Source organism: Drosophila mojavensis, unplaced genomic scaffold (assembly GCF_018153725.1).
Source record: "Drosophila mojavensis isolate 15081-1352.22 unplaced genomic scaffold, ASM1815372v1 contig_36, whole genome shotgun sequence".
In the NCBI taxonomy this organism is placed as follows: Eukaryota; Metazoa; Arthropoda; class Insecta; order Diptera; family Drosophilidae; genus Drosophila; species Drosophila mojavensis.
The window spans coordinates 23,051,632-23,074,327 of NW_025318858.1; the positions used below are offsets into that span (position 1 = coordinate 23,051,632).

Below are 22,696 nucleotides of genomic sequence, written 5' to 3' on the forward strand. Positions count from 1 at the left end.
AGAGTCTGTACAGCATCCTTCGACTGAGCTGTGCGTGTGTGTTGGCTGGGTAATCTTTTGTTAGCTGTCTGCGTTGAGCTGCTGTCTGAACTCATTTGCTGTTTTATGAATAGGCAAAAATTCAAAAAGAAACGAAAAAAAAAAATAACACCAAGAAAAGAAAACGTACCCAAAATAAAAAAAAAAAAAAAGAAGAAGAAGGAAAAAATTCAACAAGAGCCCAAGAGCAAAAGTCGTCGCCGGCGACGGCCCAAAAGAAATTGAATACAAACTGCACCACCTGTCAAAAATCGAGCGACGAGCACTGCCAGACGGTGGTGCTGCAGGAACAGCAGCAGCGGCAGCAGCAGCTCGAGTCTTTAAGTGGTAGAGCAGCAGCAGCGATAGAGAGCGAGGGAGAGGGATAGGAAGCGGAGGAGGGAGACGAGGTGAGGAGTGCGAGGGGTAACTGAGTCGAAACGGAGCGATTGCTAAAGAATTTCAACAACAACGCGCGGTATTTTGTGAACCAAATTAAAAAAGACACAGAGCCAGCCACAGAGAGAAGGTTGAGAGAGAGGGAGAGAATGAGGTAGAGGGAAGAGAGGAGCCGAAGGGGCGAGTGAGGTGGTGCAGAGCAAGAGGCATTGCAGCAAGGCATGAGAATTATAAATGGAAAACATTGACGCGCAGCAGGCAGAAGTGGCAGAGGGCAGAGGCAATGGAGCCGCAGAGGTGGAGGAGAGAGATGGAGCAGCATAGAAGGTGGAGGAGTAGGCAGAGGTAGTGGCAGTTGCTGTCAGTTGTACTCGCTGCTGCTCTCGGTACTCGATACTCTCGGTACGTGGCTGTGCGCCTGCGCAACAGACGCTGGGCAAGCGAGACAACAAATGCACAAGAACGAAGTTAGAGAGAGACAACAACAAAGCAGAGGTTGCAATCGGCAGAGGGGGTGAGCAAAGCGAATCGAGTTCATCAACTGTGGCAGGCAGCAGATGTTTTTCCAATGTTTGGGCGGCTGTTGCTTGGTCGCGTTTTTTCTCTCTCTCTCTCTCTAGCTCCCTCTCTCGGGCCATGCTGCTGTTGTTGTTGTTGTTGTTCTGTTGTTATTCATTCTGGTAGTTGTTGCTGTTGTTGTCTGCTGCTCGTTTTTGCTTTATGAACCATAACGTCTTCAGCATGGGTTTTTTCGTTGTTATTGTTGTTGCTGCTGCTGCCTCCTTACAGCGTCTGCTTGGGGCAAGGCTGACCAAACGTTGGCCGGCCAACGATACCCGTCGCCCGTTTTCATTTCAGCCATTTGCGCATTCATTTGACCATTACGCGTGCGCTCCTGCCCAAGACCCACAGCCACAACGACTGTCCGAGACCCAATCCCAACAAGTCGTAGTCTTATATATGTATATACATATATGTTTTGATTTGCTGGAATTTGTTGAAACATATAGCCAAAGCCGTTGCCGGACCTGTGATTAAATGCAGTCCGTCGTTTAATGATACCTTCTGCAGGAGTCTTTAAACGATATGATTCTCGGAATGTGCTCACTCGATCTGAATGAATGCAGGTAATATATTTAGCCAACTGCAGCAATATAAATAATAAACGTTTTTGCTCTGGCCTGTAATCTAAGCTGCAGCTTGGCATTTAATGGAATTTATAGTGATGGAGGTATTTTTTGATGCACTCTAATTTAAATCTTAAACATAAACCTTTATAAATATAATATAAGAAATATAATAATAAAATATTTTACGAACTCAGAAAACCATTTTAATTGCCCTCTACATTAACTGTGTAATTTATAAAATGTGCTCACATTTTAGGTGGTTTACATTATATATTTATTTATGGCCTTATTAAAACTTAAGTAATTTTAACTAAACGCTCATTTATGAGCCATTCATTTGGCTCTTTTTCTCTTTCTGTCTCTCTCTCTCCCTCTCCGCTTAATAAACAAATAAATGAACTTTAATAGCCCCTTTTAAATGTCGTTAGCTCCCTTAATCAATCAACTTCAATTGCATATATTTTTTCAGATTGCCCGAAACTAATATAAATTTGGTTTTAATGCACTCGCTGAGATCAATAGACTCTTGCACTTTCACAACTTTAAATTGAAAAGCTCATTAATGACTATATTACCAGCAACAGTTCCAAATAAAACTTAATAAAAAAAATCAAAACGAAAACATTTTAATTGTTTACATTAAAGTTTGTTTCTTCCTTTTTTTATTTGAACTGCTTGCTGCAGCTTCACGTTTGTTAATTCACTTTATTAACGGCGTGACGCAAGTCGCAATTCAAATGTGTTTTCACAGCTTAAATCTTTGTATGATTGAAAATGAAAGAAAGAGAAGAAGAGGAAGACACACACATACACTTTAATGAGCTTTTAATTTGGTAATTAGTTTGGAGCTGCATTCGATTTGTTTTGCAGCGATCGCAGCGTATAAAAGTATCTATGCGCTGGGCAATGTATCTCATGGATACAAAAGTGCGCGCCGTGTGATTTACAGCCATGTCACACAGCGCATTAAATCGATCGATTAAAACTGGAGAGATTCTCGCTGTGAGCATATGCAAGAGTGTGCGAGTGTGTATGACTCTGCGTATATGTGTGCGTGTGCATGCTTGTATAGCTTTTGTATTTGTGTAGCCTTGTATGTTATTTTATTTTTTTTTTTCTGGCGTCGCTTTCATTGATGTTGAGCTCTTTTTTTCTGCTGCCTTGCTTTTTATATCTTATTCGTCTGCCGTCTGTCTGGTGAAAATTTGTGCGACATGCGAAAGAGATTTTAGGTGACAGCGGCGCCACCTAAAAAGAGCAACGGAAGCTCTATAAGACGATGATTTATATTATCAAATAAAGTGAGAAGAGTTCAAGTAGAAGTGTCAGCAGAATGAACAGTTACATTTAGAGTTAGGGTATTCCGTTTAGTAAGCAAATTATTTGTATATATCATTGAGTTTTTTTTCTGAAAACGTAAGCTCTTTATGTATTTGAATTTTTTAAATGTTAAATATAATGAGATTTTTAACTGAGATTTTTAATTATCTATTCTATCTATCGATATATAAATTAAATAACCTATTGATAACTGCATAGGCTATTCCTATTAATATACGTACATCAATCCACTAGAATCCTACTTAGTGAATTATTATCTGAATTATTTCCGATTCTACAGACCTCAGTTCCCAGCTATAGTTTAAACGATTTGGTTCGGGTTCATTGCAATCAATTTCTTCATTATGTGTGGTGCGACATATTTTGCGCCCTGGCTTCCAAGAATTCGCTAAACAAACAAACTGCCCAGAGGCAACAGTGTGCTGTCCAGGGGCATGGCGAGCAGACAACATGTTGCCGAGTTGGCGATAGAACCAGCCCAACATGCCACAAGAACAATGTTTTGCGGTTAATGATCGTGCGACGACCAACGTTTCAAATGTAACAAAAAAGAGAAATACAAGCAAGCAGAAGAGTAACAACAGCACACAGTACAAAGAGAGATCGAGAGGGAGTGAGAAAGGCACATACATATAGAGAGAGACAGAGATCCAGGGGGGAGGGAGGCAGGGTGAACTTAGAGAACGGCACAAGACATTTTGATAAACATTTACAAACGCACTGAAGCAGAAACTTCATAGCCACATCTAAACAACAACAACAACAACGACACGAGGTAACCACCAAGCCGAAGACTATAGCAACAACAACAACAACAAGAATAAAGACGATGACAGCCAACCAAGTAAGAAATGAGAGAAGCAGGGAGAAGAGCAGCAACAGCAGCAGCAGAAAAAAAAACAACATCTGAAGAAGAATATGCTACGCTTTTAACCATATGGTTTATTTATACAACAACAACAACTCGACACACAGTGGTAGCAACAAAGTGGCAGACAATAAAAATGCAATTCTAAAAAACCAACAACCAACACTAACAACAACAACAACAACAACAACAATAGCAGCAGCAGCAGCAACAACAACAACAACCACAGTGCGACGACTATCATCGTCCACAAAATGTTGCTTGGAATTTAGCTGCTACATTTTCTACACTTGCTTGTTAAACCTGGGGCCCCCGTTGACCACTGTTTGCATGGCTTGTGGGACAGGGCTGCCAAATGCGAGGGCTGTGCGACAAATCAATGTGAATTATAATTAAATGTTAACTTTGCTATAATTATATCGAACTAATAAATATTGATGAAATTTTAAAGAAGATATAAAAATATGTTGCATTTTAAAATTTACAGTAAATTATTTTGCAATGTTTAATTGTATACAAGTCCTTAAGAGTAATTAGAATTTAGATCTCCAATCAAAAGCATTTATACTCGGAATAGAAAAATTCCCAAAATTAAAAAAAAAAAAAAAAAAAAATTAAAAATTATTATAATAAATAAATTCTACCAAAAGTTTTTTTCAGCTAATATAAATTTACGCTGATGACAATAATAATGAGAATTCATGATAAAATGGATTTGTTCAAATTAACGTTATTTACCAACAGTTTAAATGTTAAATATATATTTTGTTGCATGCATATATTGTAACTTTTAATCTTAAATTTTTTATTTTTTATTTTTTTTTTTTTTTTTTTTTTTGTATATTCAAATTTTGTATCTCAAATATTAAAATGAAATTATGAATATTCAGCTATTCAGCTCATTTCAACAACTCTTCAAGTACGCCTCGTGCCTGACCAGTCACCACTAAAAAGTTGTTGAAATTTACCGATTGTGGCAATTATTTAGTAGACGTTTGCACTCGTACTTGACCCTCGAACAGACCCTACCAAAAAAAAAAAAAAAAAAAGAACTATATGTAAACCTAACTGAGCCAAACGAAGCGCTAATGAAAAAATTGCACTCGACGGTAAGTTAAGAAGGTATTTCGAGAAATTTATTGGTAACAAAAAAATGAAAAGAAACCAAGTACCAAGTGAGGTATGTGTGCGTAGCATATGCTGCCTGACTGTAGTTAAGCAGGGGCGAGGTAACTGGCATTACCTATGTGTGGTCGTCTGCTTCTTCTTTTCCTTCTGCTGTTGCTGTTGCTGCTTACTTCCCTACTTGTTATCTACCTTGTTTATCAGAGCGGCGACGATGGCGACGCGTCGTTTAATTGTTTCTGCCGGAGGCGTCGTCGCATTTTGTAGGAGTTGCACAAGAGTGCAGCAAATGGAAAACAACAACAACAGTAAGAGGAACAAAAACAGTTATTTTAGCAAGTTGTTTTTTTTTCTTTGCATATATATTTGTTGGCAGTTAAAATTAGCGCGAGTGACTGGCGAATTGCCAGCAACGACTTTGCCGGAATCTAGGGTAAGCCCCCGCTCCGCCCAGCCCCGCCCCCGTTCCGCCCCTACACTTGAAAATTTGCAAATGTGTCTACGACTGCGCTGCTATTTTATTGCTTTAGCATGTCGGCAATATATTACCAAAAAGAAACATTTTATATATGTACATATATGTGCATGTGCACTCAGAGAAAAGTGTTGAAAGATTTTTCCAAGAGCGTATATAAAGCAGAATTGTATTGCTAATAGAGAAAATGGAATTTAAAAACATTTTTTTTAATGTTTGATTTCTTTTTTATTTATTTTCTTTGTTGTTGTTTTTTTATATTCTTTATTTGTTTTTCTTTTTATATTCTTTTTTTTTTAATTTTTTTTTAATTCTGTTTTGTAATTTTTTTACAATTTTTTTTTTTTTTTTATTTATCTTTTTACTATTTCTCAAATATTTTTTACTAATAATTCCTAATTTTTCTCTCAGTGTTTTTGTATAAAAAGGGACATACGTTGCGGAACGTCTAGAATAGGACGATATAGACTAGAAGGCACTAAAATATGCATGCTATATATATGCACCGCAGGCAGTTGCCAGTTCTCGTAGTTCTCGACTCGACAGCTGGCGTGTGCCAAAAAAAAAAAAAAAAAGGAATAAGAGTCAACCGCGAACCGGAACTTCAAGACGTTGCCTGCAGGCAAGTGAAATTCCTTGTTGCCAGGCGGCGGCGGCGGTGTTGCCGTCAGTTGCATTTTACATGCGCCTCAATTGGTGGCTCAAACTGATTTGCCACATGCCATAGAGCTTAGACAAAGTGCGGAGTCCTCAGGGTTCAGAGCTTATAAATCAAACCCAGCAGGTTGCGCTTATCTTAATGAGAAGTTGACGTGTTTGCATGCCAAAATAAATTCTAGTAAAAAGCACAAAAATTTGCCGCATTCTATAGCAAAAATGGGCACAGATGTGCAAAAATTATGGCCAAAGCACACACACACACAACCACACACATACATACACCTAACGGTGGGTGGGCCCGTCAAGTCAATAAAAATGTGTGGTCATTCAATTTGCAAATTGCGTCATAAACTGGCGCACAAAATAGATTTGCAAAGGATTTACGAGCACGAATGGCGAGATATACACAAACTTTAATATCCATGACAAAGTTTATGAGTTGTGTGAAACGAATGGAATATTAAACAAAAGCCGTTAGCTGGAGCCTATTGTGAGAATAATATAGTATTTAATATATGTAAATTTTAAAGTACTGAGTGCAAAGCCCATGCAAGACTTGATTAAGATCTTAATATCATATATCACAAATTAATTCCAATATATGTAAGCATTCTTCAGCTTGTTTTTTATTTTTTTTGCAACAACTTGATTTGAACTGCAATTATGCAACTAGCTGCAGCAATTAAATTGAAGTATTCGCTGTATAGAGCAACATTGTTTGAATGATTGCACAGCGCGCGCGTAGCTCATTTCCAGGGAAAAAGAACGTTATATTAATTTTACCACCCAGCTGAAGAGCAACAGCAACAGCAACAATAACAACAACAAAGAGTAGCATAAATCACGTAGCATTGACGTGACTGCATCCAAGCAGAAGCTCAATGAAGCTGGTCACACAGCAGCCGAAGCAGCCGAAGCAGCAGCAGCGGCAGCATGTGAAACAAATGCCAAACAAGTCGGTGAGACGCGTAATGAGCAACACGCACAAAATGAATAGAAATGGAAATGGATCAAGAGCAGCGAGCAGCAAGCAGCGAGCAGCCAAATGCAGCAGATATACACGTGCGAGCGGGAGAGAGAGAGAGAGAGAGAGAGAGAGAGTCGGAGAAGAATAGAGCGACAGAGTATAATAACAATAACAATAACAACAACTGCAGCGCAGGTCAAGCAGGTACAAATGCAACAAGCGCTCCTGCGCTCGGCTGATTAGAAAGAGTGCAATGTGCGTGTCCAATGCGTTCGCTCTCTCAAATGTGCTCGCTCTCCCTCTCTCTCTCTGTCTTTGTGTGTCAGTGAATGATTGAGCATGCGTGCATGCATATGTGTGAGAGTGCGTCTGTGTGTGCTATTTGTTGAAAACATAAACAATATTTGATGGCTGCGCTGCTTGACTGCGGCGTTAGCGGCGACTGCGACGGCTGCTGCTGCTGCTGCTGCTTCTTGTGTGTCTACACATGCATGACGAATAGTGAAAAGAATAGAAGAGACCAATAGAAAGAGAGAGATAGAGAGCGCACGAAGGCAATGGGCGAGCATAATAGTTCACTTAATCAGGCTTGAGAGGATTTACCAACGACGAAGACGTCGGCCAGGCACATTTATCAAAAAGGCAGCATCAGAGAACGGTAGAGCGAGAGAGCCTGATAGGAAAATTGGCCTGGCCAGATAATAGACAAATTGTTGCCTTTCAAAAAATCAACAACAACAAGCATGTTCGAGTGCGTATATTGACGCACACACACACACGCACAGACATTTTTGTAGCTATTTAGTTGGCCGTTTTGCCGCTGATAAGCAGCAGATTGTTGAGAGGGCTAAGTGCATGCGGGCGGGCAGGCGGGCCATTTGGGCAGGTGAAAAATGAAAATTGAGATTATGCTGAATTAGTAGCCACTGCCAGTGAGCAAGAGAGAGAGAGAGAGAGAGAGAGAGTGAACCAATGAGCTCAGCCTCCGATTCGGGCTTCAAACACATGTCGTTATTTTCGCTGGGCAGACGGAAGACGATTTTTCTTTCCTTTTTATGCATGAGGAAACTCAAGTGGAAAATTTCCCTTCAACAGGATTGCAGAGGATGTGTTTTTCTTTTATGCATGTGTGTGTGTGTGCGGCTGCATCTGCTTTTTGTGTGCAACACGTTCACGTGGCGTATGCCATTGTTGCCAGAGTTCTGGAATTTTACTTCTTGAACTTTTCGTCCAGCATGACATTTCGTTTTTAGATTTTTCATAGTTTTTCGGGGATAGCTCAAATTGCGTTTAGTCAGAAATTTTTTAAATTATTAAATTTATATTTTATGATTTTTTTTGAAAAGGAAATATACATAAATACCACAACATTTGAACAATTTTAAATTATTATTATTATTATTATTATTATTATTATTATTATTATTATTATTATTATTATTTAATTATTATTTATGTATGGTTATTATTTTATAATTATTTAATTTATTATTATTATAATTTTATTTTATTTATTTATTTTTTTTTTTTTTTTGTGTACTTTGTTTTTATTTATTTACTTATTTGTTTTATTTTTTAAATTTAATTTTTTTTTAATATTCCTTATATGGATTTATTTTTTATTTATTTATATTTTATATTTATTTATTTTTTGTCACTGTAATCAAATTAAATAAGACTGTACCTTGTCGGCCATTTTGAATGTTGAGTTGCCTTGTAACGGTGTTTCTCCTTGTATTTTATTATTTTTGTACTTCGATTGCTCACACAATTCGTTAAAGCGCTAAGCAACGCAACCAAAGGGCAATAAATGTCAGTTGGGAAAGTGCAGAAGTCGTCGTCGCCGTTGTCGTCGTGGTCGCTGTCGATTTTGTCAATAAATCGTAATACAACCTCAATTTATAAAATTGAAATTGAAGCAGAGGGTTAAACGACGACAACGCACCTGCGCTGCAGAGTTCTGCCCTTTACAATCGATCGGGGGTTCTGGTTAATGCGAGTCTGGCATTCAGGCTCATCCTCAACATTAATATACTTAAGTTCGATTTTTTGTTCTTTCTTTTGTTTGGGGTTTGTTAATGTGCAAATCAGTGTGAGGGTTGAGGGAACAGTTTGGCAATGGAACACTCACTCTGGCAAGAAAGCAGCTATATAGAAGGTGTGTGACCTCTTTGCCGTCTTCTTTGTAAACGCTAACGTGTGCGAAACATTAGGAAAATAACAAAACATAAAAATTAAAAATAAAACAACAAAATTAAAAGCATGACTGCGAAATTCGCATAAAAGGCTGAGAAAATATAAAACGGTTTTATGTACGGATTACAACAGAGCGCCCCGAATGGCAGCAAAACTTTTTCGTATACCCTACCAAAATTTTAATGGGTGTATAAATTTGATGGCTGATATCAACTTAAAATTTAATGAGCTATAAAAATGAAAATAAATGTTCTAAAAAAAATGAGCGAAAATAAATACTATAGAAGAAAAGATGTCCGCGATATATTCCATTCTATAATTTTGAAACACTCTAACTTGGATTTGTTTCTTAAATAAAAAAAAAAAGTATTGAATATTACCGAAAAATATAAAACAAGTTAAATAAAGAATTGAAGTAGATCATTTTAAATAATTTAAAAATTAAATATCAAATTTTTTTACAATTTCAAAGTTTTTAATGTCTATACTTTTCATTTTTTTTTTTTTTTTTTTTTTTTTATAAATTGTATTTATATAAATTATATTATTTTTTTAACTTTATTATGTATATATATTTTTTTTAAATATATTTTAACATTTTACGTTTATTTAAATGAAAAATATATATATATAAATATGAATAGGGTATACAGTAGTCAGGGTTTATACTGAAAACTCAAGCTTTTGCAACCATTTTGTTTGGCTAACCCGCTCGCGATGTGGCAGCAAATCCGCGGCACGTGCGTTACTTTGTGTTTCAACCTGGTTTGGGTCAACTTGTGGTGTGGGCGTAATTAGCGGTTGCCACAAATTACTTGTGTATGTGTTTGTGCATGTGTGTGATCCTGCTCGTGTCTGCTACCGGGCGGCACCTTAATTTGCCAAAAGTATAAGCTAATATAAGGAATATACATATATATATATATATTTTGGCCCTGTGGCGTTGATGATGATTTTAGTTTTACCAATTGTTTTTATTGTTGTGGCATGCCACAGTTGAAAAGCGTGTGGAGCGCATTGAACCCGAAAGTGTAACCAACTGGCTGCTCCTGTTGCAAGCACAGACTGTCTATGTGTGTATGTATGTATGTTTGCGTCTGTGTGTAGCCAAGCGGCGCATGTGCAACGGCTTGTTGCAGGAAGCCGAACAAATTATGCCACAGACTACAAATACAAAAACTCATCCTCAGGTGCGAGCCACAGACGGCGGCTCAAATGATTGAGCTGCGGTAATTTGGGTCCAAACTGCTGGCCATGACACGTTTTAAAGACCCGTCCAGCAAACTCTACTCCCCTCTCTGTGTACCCCGCCCTCTCCCACTGCTGCCGTTAGTAATTGAAAAGGTTGACAGCAAAATGGTAGCAACCTCTACATTTTAATTGATTCAACTGTACTAACGGCACATTCTCTCAAGCACTCTCGACTAAGCCATCAACGGACGATTCCCGACTTAACCAACAGCACCTTTTAACTATCTTCCAGCACCTCTTAACTATTTTAGCTCTTTTCCTCTTTTAGCTCGATTTAAATGTCTCTGTTTTGTGCTTTGTCATTGTCAGGGCTGTGTTTTAAATGAATGGAAGTTTGTTTGTATGGAAATACCCTGTAATTCTAAAATGTACGGGAAATGCTTGACGAATGTGAATGAATTATATATTAGATATTATAATCAATAATAAGTTCTTCCAAGATTAGACGCGAATAGTATTTTCATAAGATTTTATAAAAGCATTATTAGATTTTCTTTATCTTCTTATTAATATTTATATTCTAATAATTTTACAAATTTTTTAGTATAATAAATTTTTTAGTATAATATAATATTTTCTACATTATATATAAAATGTTATCTATCAGTTTTTCCCGTTTAAGATTGAAAAACCAATTCCATTCAATTAGGCAACCAATAAAATCTATTTCTTACACTTTACAGAGAATCTCATAGTCACTAACACTGCGCCTAAAGCATGTTCTGTTATCTTTGTAAACTTGATTTGATCCACACACTACTACTGTCACGCCCCCCTCACACCTGCCGCCCATCAAGCCTACAGCTGCTGGTGCTGCTGCTGCCCGCCTTTAATTCTTATCCATCTTGGGAAGTTGTTAAAGAAGAAAATACAACAGAAAAAAAGCTGAGAAAACTTTTGTGTTGTCTGTTTTTGACTGTTTCTTCCGACTCGGTTACATTTTCATTCAGAACTGGGCAAGAGAGAAAGAGAGAGCGGGAGAGATAGTCATACACACGCACACACACACAGGCACACCTTTTCTTCCTCTTCTTGCTTTTGTTTTGGAACTTTAGCTTTCGGTTGAGAAGTTTTGTGGTCTAGAAAACTTGTAACCACAAAAGTTTAAATTTCAAAGGCACTTTTTGATTCTCTTCCCATTCTTCCCCATCTTCCCATTTCTTGAGTTTCGTTCTTCTTCTTGTTCTTCATTTTCTTCTTCTTCTTCTTCATCATGTTTGTGGAACTGACGAATGTGACGCTTGGAGATATCATTTCGTTTTTTTTTTCGTCATAATTATGGGAACTCATATTGTGGTTTTTCACTCTTCGTGTGGTTTTTGGTCAAACGCAATTTTTGTTGTTGTTTTTGTGTGGTTTACAAAATTGGGAGGACGAGGTGATAAACTGGTTTAGGACAAAACGCAGCCACAGTGCAGAAAGGTAGAAAAGTGTCTGGGTATTATATACATACGTACGTACATACATATATATTTATATATATATAACAAATATATATATTTTTATATACGTGAGTTTGTGTTTACGCCAGACAAATCTCCATGCGTTTATATCAATCAAAATAACTGCAATACTGAAATGACGAGATAAAGAAATAGAGGAAAAGGAAGATGCAGAGAGACGAAAATGTTTTGTTGCTTGTTTACACAAGCGACTAACTGCATGAGTTTTGTGGGGCAAGATCGGTCTTTAGATATTGTTTATAAACAGACTGCATAAGCGAGAGTCGAATGAAAAGTATTTGAATGAGTAAAATATGTTATCGATAGACAGGTATATGATAAACGATAGTTGTTCAAATTGATGTCATATAAAGTTTTATGCAAGTTTTAGAGGAGATTAAGCAATAATAGATAATATTTGAATTGAAATAAATCATAGAACGAATGAAAATCTTTGCCAAAACTGACATTAAATCGATATTTATCAATATCTAAAGTAAAAGACTTATTAGGAACATTAGGGCACAAACTAATCAGGTAGAAAAATTATCAATGATACTGCGTGTAATCCGATATTTAAAATCGAAAATGGATTTATAATTAAAATATTTCTACTTATGATGAAATAGTCGATATGACGATTTCGAATATAAATTTGCACGCTATTTGATTTTTATAGAAACATTCAAGTCAATAGATCTCCAAACTTAAAAGCCTCTATAGATCATTTAATGAGATTTCAAACCTAAAAATAGTCTTCTTAGAAATATAGCAATTCTATCTCCAAATAACATAAGAATATCCAATCAATTTTAGCATCTTAATCATTTATAAACTATTTCCATTCCTGGTATTATTTAGATAGAGTGAAAATCGCCTGCGGCTTTATGTGCTATCGACGATGAAGAACACTCACTTTTCTTGGGCTAAGTCCAAATAATACAAACAAATTGTGCACCTGGTTAGCTGTAAACTATAAACGGTATGACTTATTCATTGGAAATGTCTAAACCGCACACCTCCAGTACTCTAATGACTGACTGGCTGGAACTGCGATGGTGACTGCGACGATCGACTGTGGGTGGGTTGGACTCATTCGGAGCTGCACCAATATTTACAGTTCCACATTGATGGACATGTACAACAATTTGTTTGCCTATTTTGTTGAAATTCTGTTTGGAGCTATTTTTATAACTGGCTTACGAATTTGTAATTTGTTTAATGATTCACTTAGAGACTGAACTGACGCATTTCTTTATGAACTGTGGGAACTTAGGGCCCGCTTACTGACAAGTATTTCTCTTTTATTTCGCCTTTTTTACCACACACACAGTTCCCATATATGAGAGAGGTATTTGTATTGACTTGTATATATAAATCCTGATAAGATTATGGACAAGGGCATTGCCTCGAAATAACTTTGTTCAAACTTGAAAGCACATGCCGTGAAGTGCGGGCTCTATTAATTACCCGTTGTATTATCATACGATAAAGAAAATATTTCATTCAAAAGTGTTTAATTAGTTAATCTTTAATCTTAAAGAGTATTTGGACAGCGCGTGAGCGTTTTAGCTCCATGTTGTCGGGCTATCCCAATCAAATGTTAATTACTTTCAATTTACTAAAAACAAGAAAAGTGCCAGATCTTCAACATTTTACCAAAACAAAAACTTTGATTCTATAAACATATATGTGACGTCACATGGCACTAGGTAAACAGAAAAGTTTATTTTTGTCTTCACTCGTAGATTGAATACCCTTGCAGCCATAATTAAAACAAAACTGAAACTAAATAATGAAAGTTCTATTTTTCACAAGAGAATTATATGATAAAAATATAATAGAGGCAGTGATTGAAAATATGAATCAAAACAAATATCCGAATTATATTCAATTAACGAGGCAATTAATAAAAATTTATTGCAGCAGAAAATTTGTCTAGACATAAGTGAAAATTCTCTCGAATTATGCGCACGGCAACAGAATCGAAGAAAATAAAATACTATTTTTGATCATCTCTCAACTGTGAGATGAAGATTAATTTGAATATAAATTATATCAAGAAAGCTGCGAGTTAAAATTGACCAAACAGTTAAATGATTTTTGAAAACTTACGGAGAAATAAGTCAGAGTTCTAAACTCATTTCAATTATATTCTTTATAACGATAAATAAAACTTTTATGGCCGTCTCAAATCGCCATTTGCTTTTATGTTTGTGTTTTGGCAAATTTCCCAAACATGGCTTTCTTACGTATTAGCAAAAGCCATCTTAAATCATATATATTTTTATGTTGAACTATATATGAATATTTTGGTCATGTACTAAAAACTTTTAGCATATATTGAAAACTGATGACTCAGATATTATTGTTGTTGTTGTTGTTGTCGCATTACCTACTTTCAATAATTTGTGTTGACGCGCGCTGAATGTGTTTTTAGCCCACTAAAGTAGACAGAGCAACAGCAGCAACCACAGCCACAGCCACAGCCACAGACGCAGCAGCAGCCGATTGACAACTGTAAAACATGGCCAAGTATGTACGAATACACACACAAATACATTTACGTATACGGCATGCAAATGACGTAAGCGCACGGTAGCTAAACGCCGCATAAATAGCCAAAACACAGGAGGAGGCCAAATCGGAAAAAGAATAGAAAAAATCGAGAAACAAAGCACACACAAGCACTTGAAATCGCATTGGGCGAACAATTTACAATCAGCTAACAAGGGACACATGATTTATTAGCGGCAAACATTTGCGAAATTACAAAGCTGAAAGCAAAGGCGCACCCACACACACATATACGATATAAAAGAGAGGGAGAGAGACAGAAAGAGAGCCAAGGAGAGCATGGCAAAGCAAGCAAATACAGTGAATAATCGAAATGTTGAAATTTCCATCTTAAGTCATTAAAAAATAATTAAAAAGAAAAAAAAAAATACTAAATTATCAAAATTATTAATTATAATTTTGTATTGAAATTTACATAGCAAAAACATGTTTCCATTTTACAACATGCCAATTGAGGAGCAACCACTTTATAACGTAATGTAACCGCACTACGTAAGCGCCACTCATCAATCAATATTGTCTTCCGGCTGAGCTTTCAATTGATCAACGATCCATGCAAAACGTAAGCTCAACGTAAACGGGCAAGGTCGTTTCATTCCACGTTTCATTCACAAAAACCAATTAGGTTCCGGTTTGAAATGCGAGAGCATAGTATGAGCAACAAGAAAGAGTGAGATGGTGAGTGACCGTGAGAGGGAGAGAGCAAGAACGGGTTCAATGCAAATTGTTTATTAATAGTTTGCGCATTTATTTATTTTGGTTTTTTTTTTTTCTTTTTTTTTGCGTTCTATCACTTCTATTGTTGCACGTGCTTACATCCGCAACAATAACAACTACAACATAAAGTTGCCGCCGACCCGTCGCTGCCGACGCTGTCGTTGACGGCGCTGCTTTGCTTCTCGAGTTTTATTTTAAATTCCTTTTGGTTTTTTATTTTTCTGGTGTTATTTTTGTTCTTTACTTTGCTGCTGCTTTGTGGAGCTTGTGAAGGGAAATAATTTCAATTTTTATTGTAGCTGCATTTTCGAGTGGAAATTCGAAAATGTTTGCAAGCTTTTCTGTTTGGATTTTTGGAGTTAATTTCGGTATTTTATTATTATTAGCTGTGCGCCTTGCCCAATACCGATGAAAACTACATCTAAACAGTAAATCGGACAGGAAATGCGCGCGTCGGTAATATAATTAAGCCAACTTGTAGGTCAAAACGTGGCTGGCAGGCGGAGCGGGAGCTATTTTGTGTTGCAATAACGGTAAGTGCATACACAGACACATAATCATTCAAAAGCTCACGTCTCTCAGCGACAGCGGATGAGTGAGTAATTGAGAAAGTGTGGAGTAGGAGAGAGAGGAAGACGAAGACAGAGTGAGATCGGTGACAAATTCCAAATGGCCGACAAATTAGTTGCAGTTTTAAATGGCGACTTCCGTATAATCAGCGAAAGAACCAGAAAAACATTAGACAAATTTGCACATTTAATCAAAGACAATTGAATAATTGCGTGTATAACATAACTGGAGTACAGACAGAGCCGGACAAGAGCTACACTTGGCAATACCCTATAACAAGTATTTAGATAATCTAACATAATAGAAAATGTATACCAAAGTTGCACGCGTAAAAATATTACGATTTATTTACCTACAAGGTATACATTAACTCTAAGGAAAACCCATGAGGGAAAATCAAGTAACCGTAAGATATCTAATAAGAACAATAAATATATAAATATTACGTTTGACTAGCTCAACTATTCCCGTTATTCCTGCGACTCCTATTGAAGTACAGGGTATTTATTATATATCAGAAGGAAACAAATACCTATTGAAGTACAGGGTATTTATTAACTATCAGAAGGAAACAAATACCTATTCAAGTACAGGGTATTTATTATATATCAGAAGGAAACAAATACCTATTGAAGTACAGGGTATTTATTAACTATCAGAAGGAAGCCAACACCTCCACACTCACTCGCACACACATACATCTATGTGTACTTAGGATAGTTGCTCTCTTGCCTTCAGGGGCGGCGGCAGGTGTGCGAGAGCGAGACAACAACAGTGCAGTGCCTAAGACAATTGTCAAGTGCTGCCTGCCACGCTGCTTGTTCTGCTTGCTGTTGTTCTTGTTGTTGTTTTTGTTGTTGTTACTGCACTTCCTACTAGGAAATTCTATAGAAAAATGTGCAGACGACGACAAACACCGCACACCGCTTCCCAATGCAGTCGGCAAGTGTCATTTGAGACGCACACACAAACACACATGGAAACACATGCACACATACATAGCGCTGAAGATCTGTGCAGCTGTCGCCGTTCATATATGTGTGTATGCGTGAGCATTTTATGCTCTTTTTATTGTATGCAGCAAAATGCATAAAATCAGAGAGCAAACAAACAGCAGCTGTCGCAACAGTAAAACTTAAACTCCATTTCCAGCCGAGAAGAGCGAGGGAGATGGGGCGACGTGGCCTGCACCCCATGAACTTTTGTGCTCAATAATCCACTTGCCAAAGTGCCTGGACAATAGCAACAAAAATTCAAGAAAAGATGAAAATTGCATAATGCTGCCAAAACGCCATTTGGCAGCCAGCGGCAAATCAATTTAGCTTGATTAATGCAAAACAGCAGCAATCGCAGCAGCGCCCTCTGGCGTCGAATTGTGCCAAATTACAGCATTCTCAGTCCCATTGGAATGGATCATCATCATTATTTATTTATCATATGCTTATTCATCTTTATTTGCTGAAAACTGCGGGTGGTTAATTTTTGCGCATTTCCACAATTTTTCCCAATTTTTTCGCCCACCTATGGTGGCATTCAACAAAAATTTGTTGAGTTTTGGTAATGCGGGAAATTTTTTCCCTTTGCTACCTGCCAATAGCGGCTATTTGTGTGCGTGTGTGTGTGGTAGGCGTGGGAAATGCAACTTTCCGAAAGGAAGGAAGAACAAAAATTGCAATTGTCGTCGGTGCAAGGACGTGTGAAAATGCGCAAATGACAGGAAACGTGAGCGTGCAGACACCCCGTAGCTTCCAGCCAATTCCTGGAATATCGTCCAACTAACTGACAGACTTCCAACATAATTGAGACATAGCAAATAAGTAATAACCGTAATAGTGTAATACGCACCTTTGTTTTTGCCTTTGGAAGAGCCTTTCTCGTTTGCACAGTGAGCGCGTATTCCAGCAGCTTCCCCGTTGATCGAAGACAACAACGTAAACGTATAGAAAGAAATAAAACTTTCGACTGACAACACAAGAAATTGTCAAAATTCCTTAAACACTGACGAAAACACACTCACTCGCGAATATAACGTATGAAAGAGTGAAGCACCTGAGAGCTTTTGGCTATTGCTCTTAAGTCGTGCGAGTGTTTGAAACTCGTATTTTACTTCTTTTTATTTATTTACTTCTCTTTCTACTTTTGTTGTTGTGTTGAGTTGCCGATTTTTCACACTTTTGTTACGCTTTAGCCGTTTTTCTTTGATGCAACATAATTATTTATTTTCTTTGGGAGTAGCCACACATTTTATTTATTATAAATGCTTTTGAGCTCCCACACACGCAAACACTCACACACGGGCACGCACACACACACTGAAACATGTACGCACCGCGCGCTCTTTCTCTTTCGCTCGACGGCGCTGCAAACACACATAGACAGAATATTCATTCACGATACGTTTACGATACGTATAAATGATCTGCGCGCTCGCTCACACCCATGGGGGCGAGAGCAGTTTCAGCGGCTGCTGCTGTTGTTGTTGTTATGGTTGGATATTGTCTGTCTGTCTGGCGACTGTGGCTGCGGCTGCGGCTGCTGTTGTTGAAGAAAATCCAAGAAAAAATAATACTAGTATATGAAGTGAATGCGACCGTAAAGCAAAGACGCACAAAAGTAATTAACACGAAAAAAATGAGTGTTGTTGTTGTTAATGCGCTTCTCGCAGTCGAAATTCTTATTCTATACTTTTCGCTATTAAGCATAAAATTTTATTCAATTTTTCTCCTTTTTCTTGTTGTTGGCTTTATTCAATTTTTCATCGTTTTATGATGTCTTAGACGATGTCTACCTGTGCCAGCGCTGCCGACGCCGTCGCTGCTGCTGCTGCTGTTTTACGTTGAACAAGCATACAAAAACAACACACACACACACGAAACGTAAAGTGGGCAAAAGCAAGAGCCAAATACGATACGCTGCGGAACGAACGGAACCCGTATATATGCACGCGCTGCTCGCATTTGGAAAGGCACTCGAGATTACACGTCAATTGCACATAACGTGCAGCTCATATGAATTTACAATTTTATTTGTTACTTGATTTTGTTTTGTTTTTTATTATTATTTTTTAGTTCGCTTTTTTCGTTTGCGTGTTGCATTTGATTTCGATTTTTAATTGCTACTGCGGATTTTTTTCACTGTGCCACAAAACCCACTCGCGTTACGCGTTACGTTATGAACGAAAGACAAGCGTTTTATCTGCTTGACAGCGACAATCTGAGTACAGTGTGACTGTAAACGGCTAACATGAAAATGAGAGCCGCACATCGCAAAATACCAAAACAAATGCGCAGGGTAGTGCGTTAACAGACTCTAGATTGCGTTAACAGACTACATATACAAGTGCTGCCCATAAATGAGAATTGTTGAACAGTGTAAGCGGTTTCAGTGGCCTGAGGTTTTTGCGCAAAATATTAGCTCTATTTATAAATTTAAATGTGTGGAAATATCAAAAGTAAATAAAGGTTTAAATACCTGAATTAAATTGGGTTGGGACTAATTTTCTTTCTGCACAAAAATGGATTACTTTTTTAAAATGCTATTAACAGCCTGCAACAGGCTGACACATTTTAACATTTCAAATAAACGAAAAGTATTTTTGGTATTATTATTAACAGCCGCAACAGGCTGACATATTTATGGGCAGCACTTTTCACTGCGATAACATGTGTTTTCAACACGCGCTTTGTTTTGTTTAAATAACAATAAACAAAGTCGTTGCAATGGGTGTTCGCGGCTTGACCAGTTACATAGCGCAACGTGCCGAGATCTACCTGAAGCCGTACGAACTGCACAACACCTCTCTCGTCATCGATGGCGACAATCTGGCCTGCAATCTCTACAAAGATGTGACCGGCAGCTATTCGGCTTTTGGCGGGGATTACGACGATTTCTACAGAGCTGTGCTGCAGTTCTTCCGTGTACTCGCCGAGTGTGAGATACGCGCCTATGTCCTCATGGACGGCGGGTACGAGGAGCGGAAATTGCGCACGGTTGGCAAGAGGTTGAGAGGAAAGATCTCCGTCATCAAGAAGATAAATCCATGTGATTCTATTACACTCTTCCCGCTGCACCTGAAGGAGGTGTTCGTGGATGCGGTGCGCGACTGCGGCGTGCCCGTCATGCGCTGTGTCTTCGAGGCGGACGACGAACTGGCCGCCCTCGCCCGCAAGCTCAACTGCCCCGTGCTGTCCTACGACTCCGATTTCTATATCCACAATGTCAAGTATATTCCCCTGATTACGCTGACGGTGAGGGTACTCACAAAACGGCTGAAGGAGCAGCCGCGCGATCGCAGCCTGCGCCGGCACGAGGTCAAGCACGTGGCCAAGCGCACCAAGGCGAATAAGATTCTCTCCGCCATTACAACAACACCAACAGCAAATGGAACGGCCAAATCGGAGAAATCTTTCAAGACCTATAAATACTTGGACTGCTGCATTTATCGCGTGGAACATTTGTGTGGGCGTGGCACACTCAGCGCCGAGAAGCTGCCCCTCTTCGCAGCACTACTGGGCAACGATTATATAGCACGGTTTGTCCCGAACATTATTTAATATATATATATGGACTGCTGATTCCAATTCGTCTCCTCCTGCAGCTCTGCATTCAGCAACTTCTTTGCAGTGGGCATGGGCAAGGCGGGCCGCAGCCGCAAGCTGAAGAAGCAACAGCGACGCATTCGCATTATCCTGCAGTGGCTGCGCGATCAAACGGCCGAATCGGCACTGGAAAAGGTGCTATCCCGGCTAAAGAAGGTGAATTTGGATGATGAGATTTATGTCTATATGTGGAGCGTAAATGAAGGTCTAAGGGGAGACTAATCGACCTTTATTCTTTCTTATTCAATTATCATTCTCATTATATATCTCTCTTTCTCTCCATTGTAAATTTAACTCAAATTCATTCGATAATCTTGCAGTCACAGCGCGATTCCTTGGTATCCCAAGTGCAGGCAGCCATTTCAGGCTATTCGAATGAGCTGTGCCATGCCTACGATTTCTTTGACAGGCACTACGATAATGCCTTTCCATATACTGAGCCAGCCAGCGAGCCAGAAGATGATGATGAGGAGGAGGAGGAGGAATCCACTGATTTAACTGAGGAAAGCTCTGAAGAGGAGGAGGAGGAGCAGCAGCAGCGAGATGATAAAAATGGTGAATCACAACAAAAAGATGATGATGACGATCAGGAGGAGGAGGAGGAGGAGGTTGAAGAGCAGAGCTTGGAAGACACGATAGAAGATAAAACACTGCTGTTTCCGCAATGGTTCCTCGACAAGCTCTATCCCGCCACGCTCCCGCGCTACTTTGTGGACTTGATGCATCTGCGCAAATACATCAACAACCCGCAAATCGAGCATTTTCCCTACCATGATGCGAATGCCTTGGCGCTGCCCATACTCAATTACATCTTCGCCCTGCTGCACCATGTCGAAGGGGAGGAAACGGAGCGGCCGGTGGATGCCCAGGGGCAACCTGTGCCCATTGAGTTTACGTATTTGACGCGGGCGCTGCGCGTTACGAACGTTCGCTACTATCGCCAGCCGATTGAGAAAGCACCCGCCCATCCCTTTGTGCCGTCCCAACCGGATGCAGTTCATCTGCGCGCCGTCTTTGAGGCCTTTGTGCCGCATGCCAATGTGACGCAGCTATTCGAGCAATTGGAGCTGTTGCCTTCGGATTTGCAGCTTTATTTCCTGGCCATTGTCTACTGGCTGCACAGGTCGGAGCACTGCGACATGCTCCACTTGCATGCGCTGCTCATCTGCCTCGTCGTGTTGCGCACCGTGGACGTGACCATCCCAGCCGAGCGGGATCCCAAGGACTTTCAGCAGCGCTTTGGCAAGATCTTGAAGCAGGAGCGTGCGAAACGTGATTCGGAGGCAGCCGCAGGTGTGAAGCGTGACATCAAGCCCGCCCTGTTGGAACTGCCTGTGCCGGAGCGCATGGCACATGTACCGAAGTCCGATTGCTTCCTGGTGCAGGAGAAGCTCCTGCCACACTTTCACATGCAGGAGATCTTCAAGAAAAAATACGATTCGTACTCGACGATCGTCCTGCACTCGTTCGCCGAGTTCCAGTCGGTGGTCTATCAGCTGAATGGACTCAATGCGCTGCTGGATCAGCCACTAAGCAGTCCACGCATGAATCGCCTCTACTGCGGCGCTTTCATTTATAATCTCTACGATTTGCTGCGCAATCGGATTGATGTACGCTACCATGTGGAGCACTTTCTCCTGGCGGATTCCCGTCTCATGTTCGACTTCTATTGCTATCTGTTTGATTGGTGTGCGCCCTTCGTGCCCAGCTGGAAGCTGCAGTCGGAGGTAGACCAGGCAGCAGTCAAGGCTGCGGAAAAGAAGCGCCTGAAGAAGCAGCGGCAGGCGGCACGCAAAGCGGCAACTGCTGCGGATCCAGCGGACCCCAATGAAGAAATGTTGCAGAAAACGGACAACGATGACGACGAGTTTTTCGATTTAAACAACAAATTCTGTGGATTAAAAGTTTAGGAATGTTATTATTAAATTCCCGTGCCAGATTGAAGCAAATTGGCCAATATTGGTAAGTTCTATGTAAATTGTTGTTTACATATTGTGTGAGAAGATATGCTTAAATACATCTTTAAATCTGTAACGATAATCAATCGATTGTAATATAGCATAGTATAATACTACAATAAAATCAAATCATGATTGTTACATTTTAAATACCTTTTGGGCATATTTTATTTACATTTTTAAAATTCTGCGCCAACACTTCACTAATATTATTTCGATTAGAGCTATCGAAAAGTAGTGAGCAATATATCGGCTATTATTAACAGCACTGTTAAGTGAATGACACTTCAAATTTTTGTAGAGCAATTTTAATTCAATGAAAGTGTAATAGAAACAATAAAACTGTCTTATCGGCTGCTTTTCAAATATCGCCCAAAATTAAACTTTAATTTAATTTGATTTGT

General features: G+C 39.0%; 2 protein-coding genes across 2 annotated transcripts in view; one reads left to right on the top strand and one right to left on the bottom strand.

Moving 5' to 3' along the window:
• Positions 1 to 18,018, bottom strand: part of LOC26528521 (protein Star) — a 32,212-nt gene extending 14,194 nt beyond the window's left edge. Inside the window, exon 1 of the mRNA XM_032729383.2 lies at positions 17,582 to 18,018. The gene's annotated coding sequence lies outside the window, so the exon portion shown is untranslated. The remainder of the gene's footprint in view (positions 1 to 17,581) is intronic.
• Positions 18,019 to 19,358: 1,340 nt separating this feature from the next.
• Positions 19,359 to 22,442, top strand: LOC6577588 (protein asteroid). Its single transcript, XM_002003507.4, has 3 exons — positions 19,359 to 20,267; positions 20,334 to 20,490; positions 20,655 to 22,442. The coding sequence occupies exons 1-3, from the start codon at positions 19,456 to 19,458 to the stop codon at positions 22,242 to 22,244; spliced, it is 2,559 nt and encodes an 852-aa protein (XP_002003543.1). The 5' UTR covers positions 19,359 to 19,455; the 3' UTR covers positions 22,245 to 22,442.
• Positions 22,443 to 22,696: the final 254 nt, after the last annotated feature.

Excerpts from the sequence above, each read along its gene's own strand:
- LOC6577588 (XM_002003507.4), top strand. The coding sequence starts at position 19,456 with ATGGGTGTTCGCGGCTTGACCAGTTACATAGCGCAACGTGCCGAGATC. Across the intron at positions 20,268-20,333 it reads GGCAACGATTATATAGCACG|CTCTGCATTCAGCAACTTCT; the intron begins GTTTGTCCCGAA and ends CTCCTCCTGCAG. Across the intron at positions 20,491-20,654 it reads TGCTATCCCGGCTAAAGAAG|TCACAGCGCGATTCCTTGGT; the intron begins GTGAATTTGGAT and ends ATAATCTTGCAG.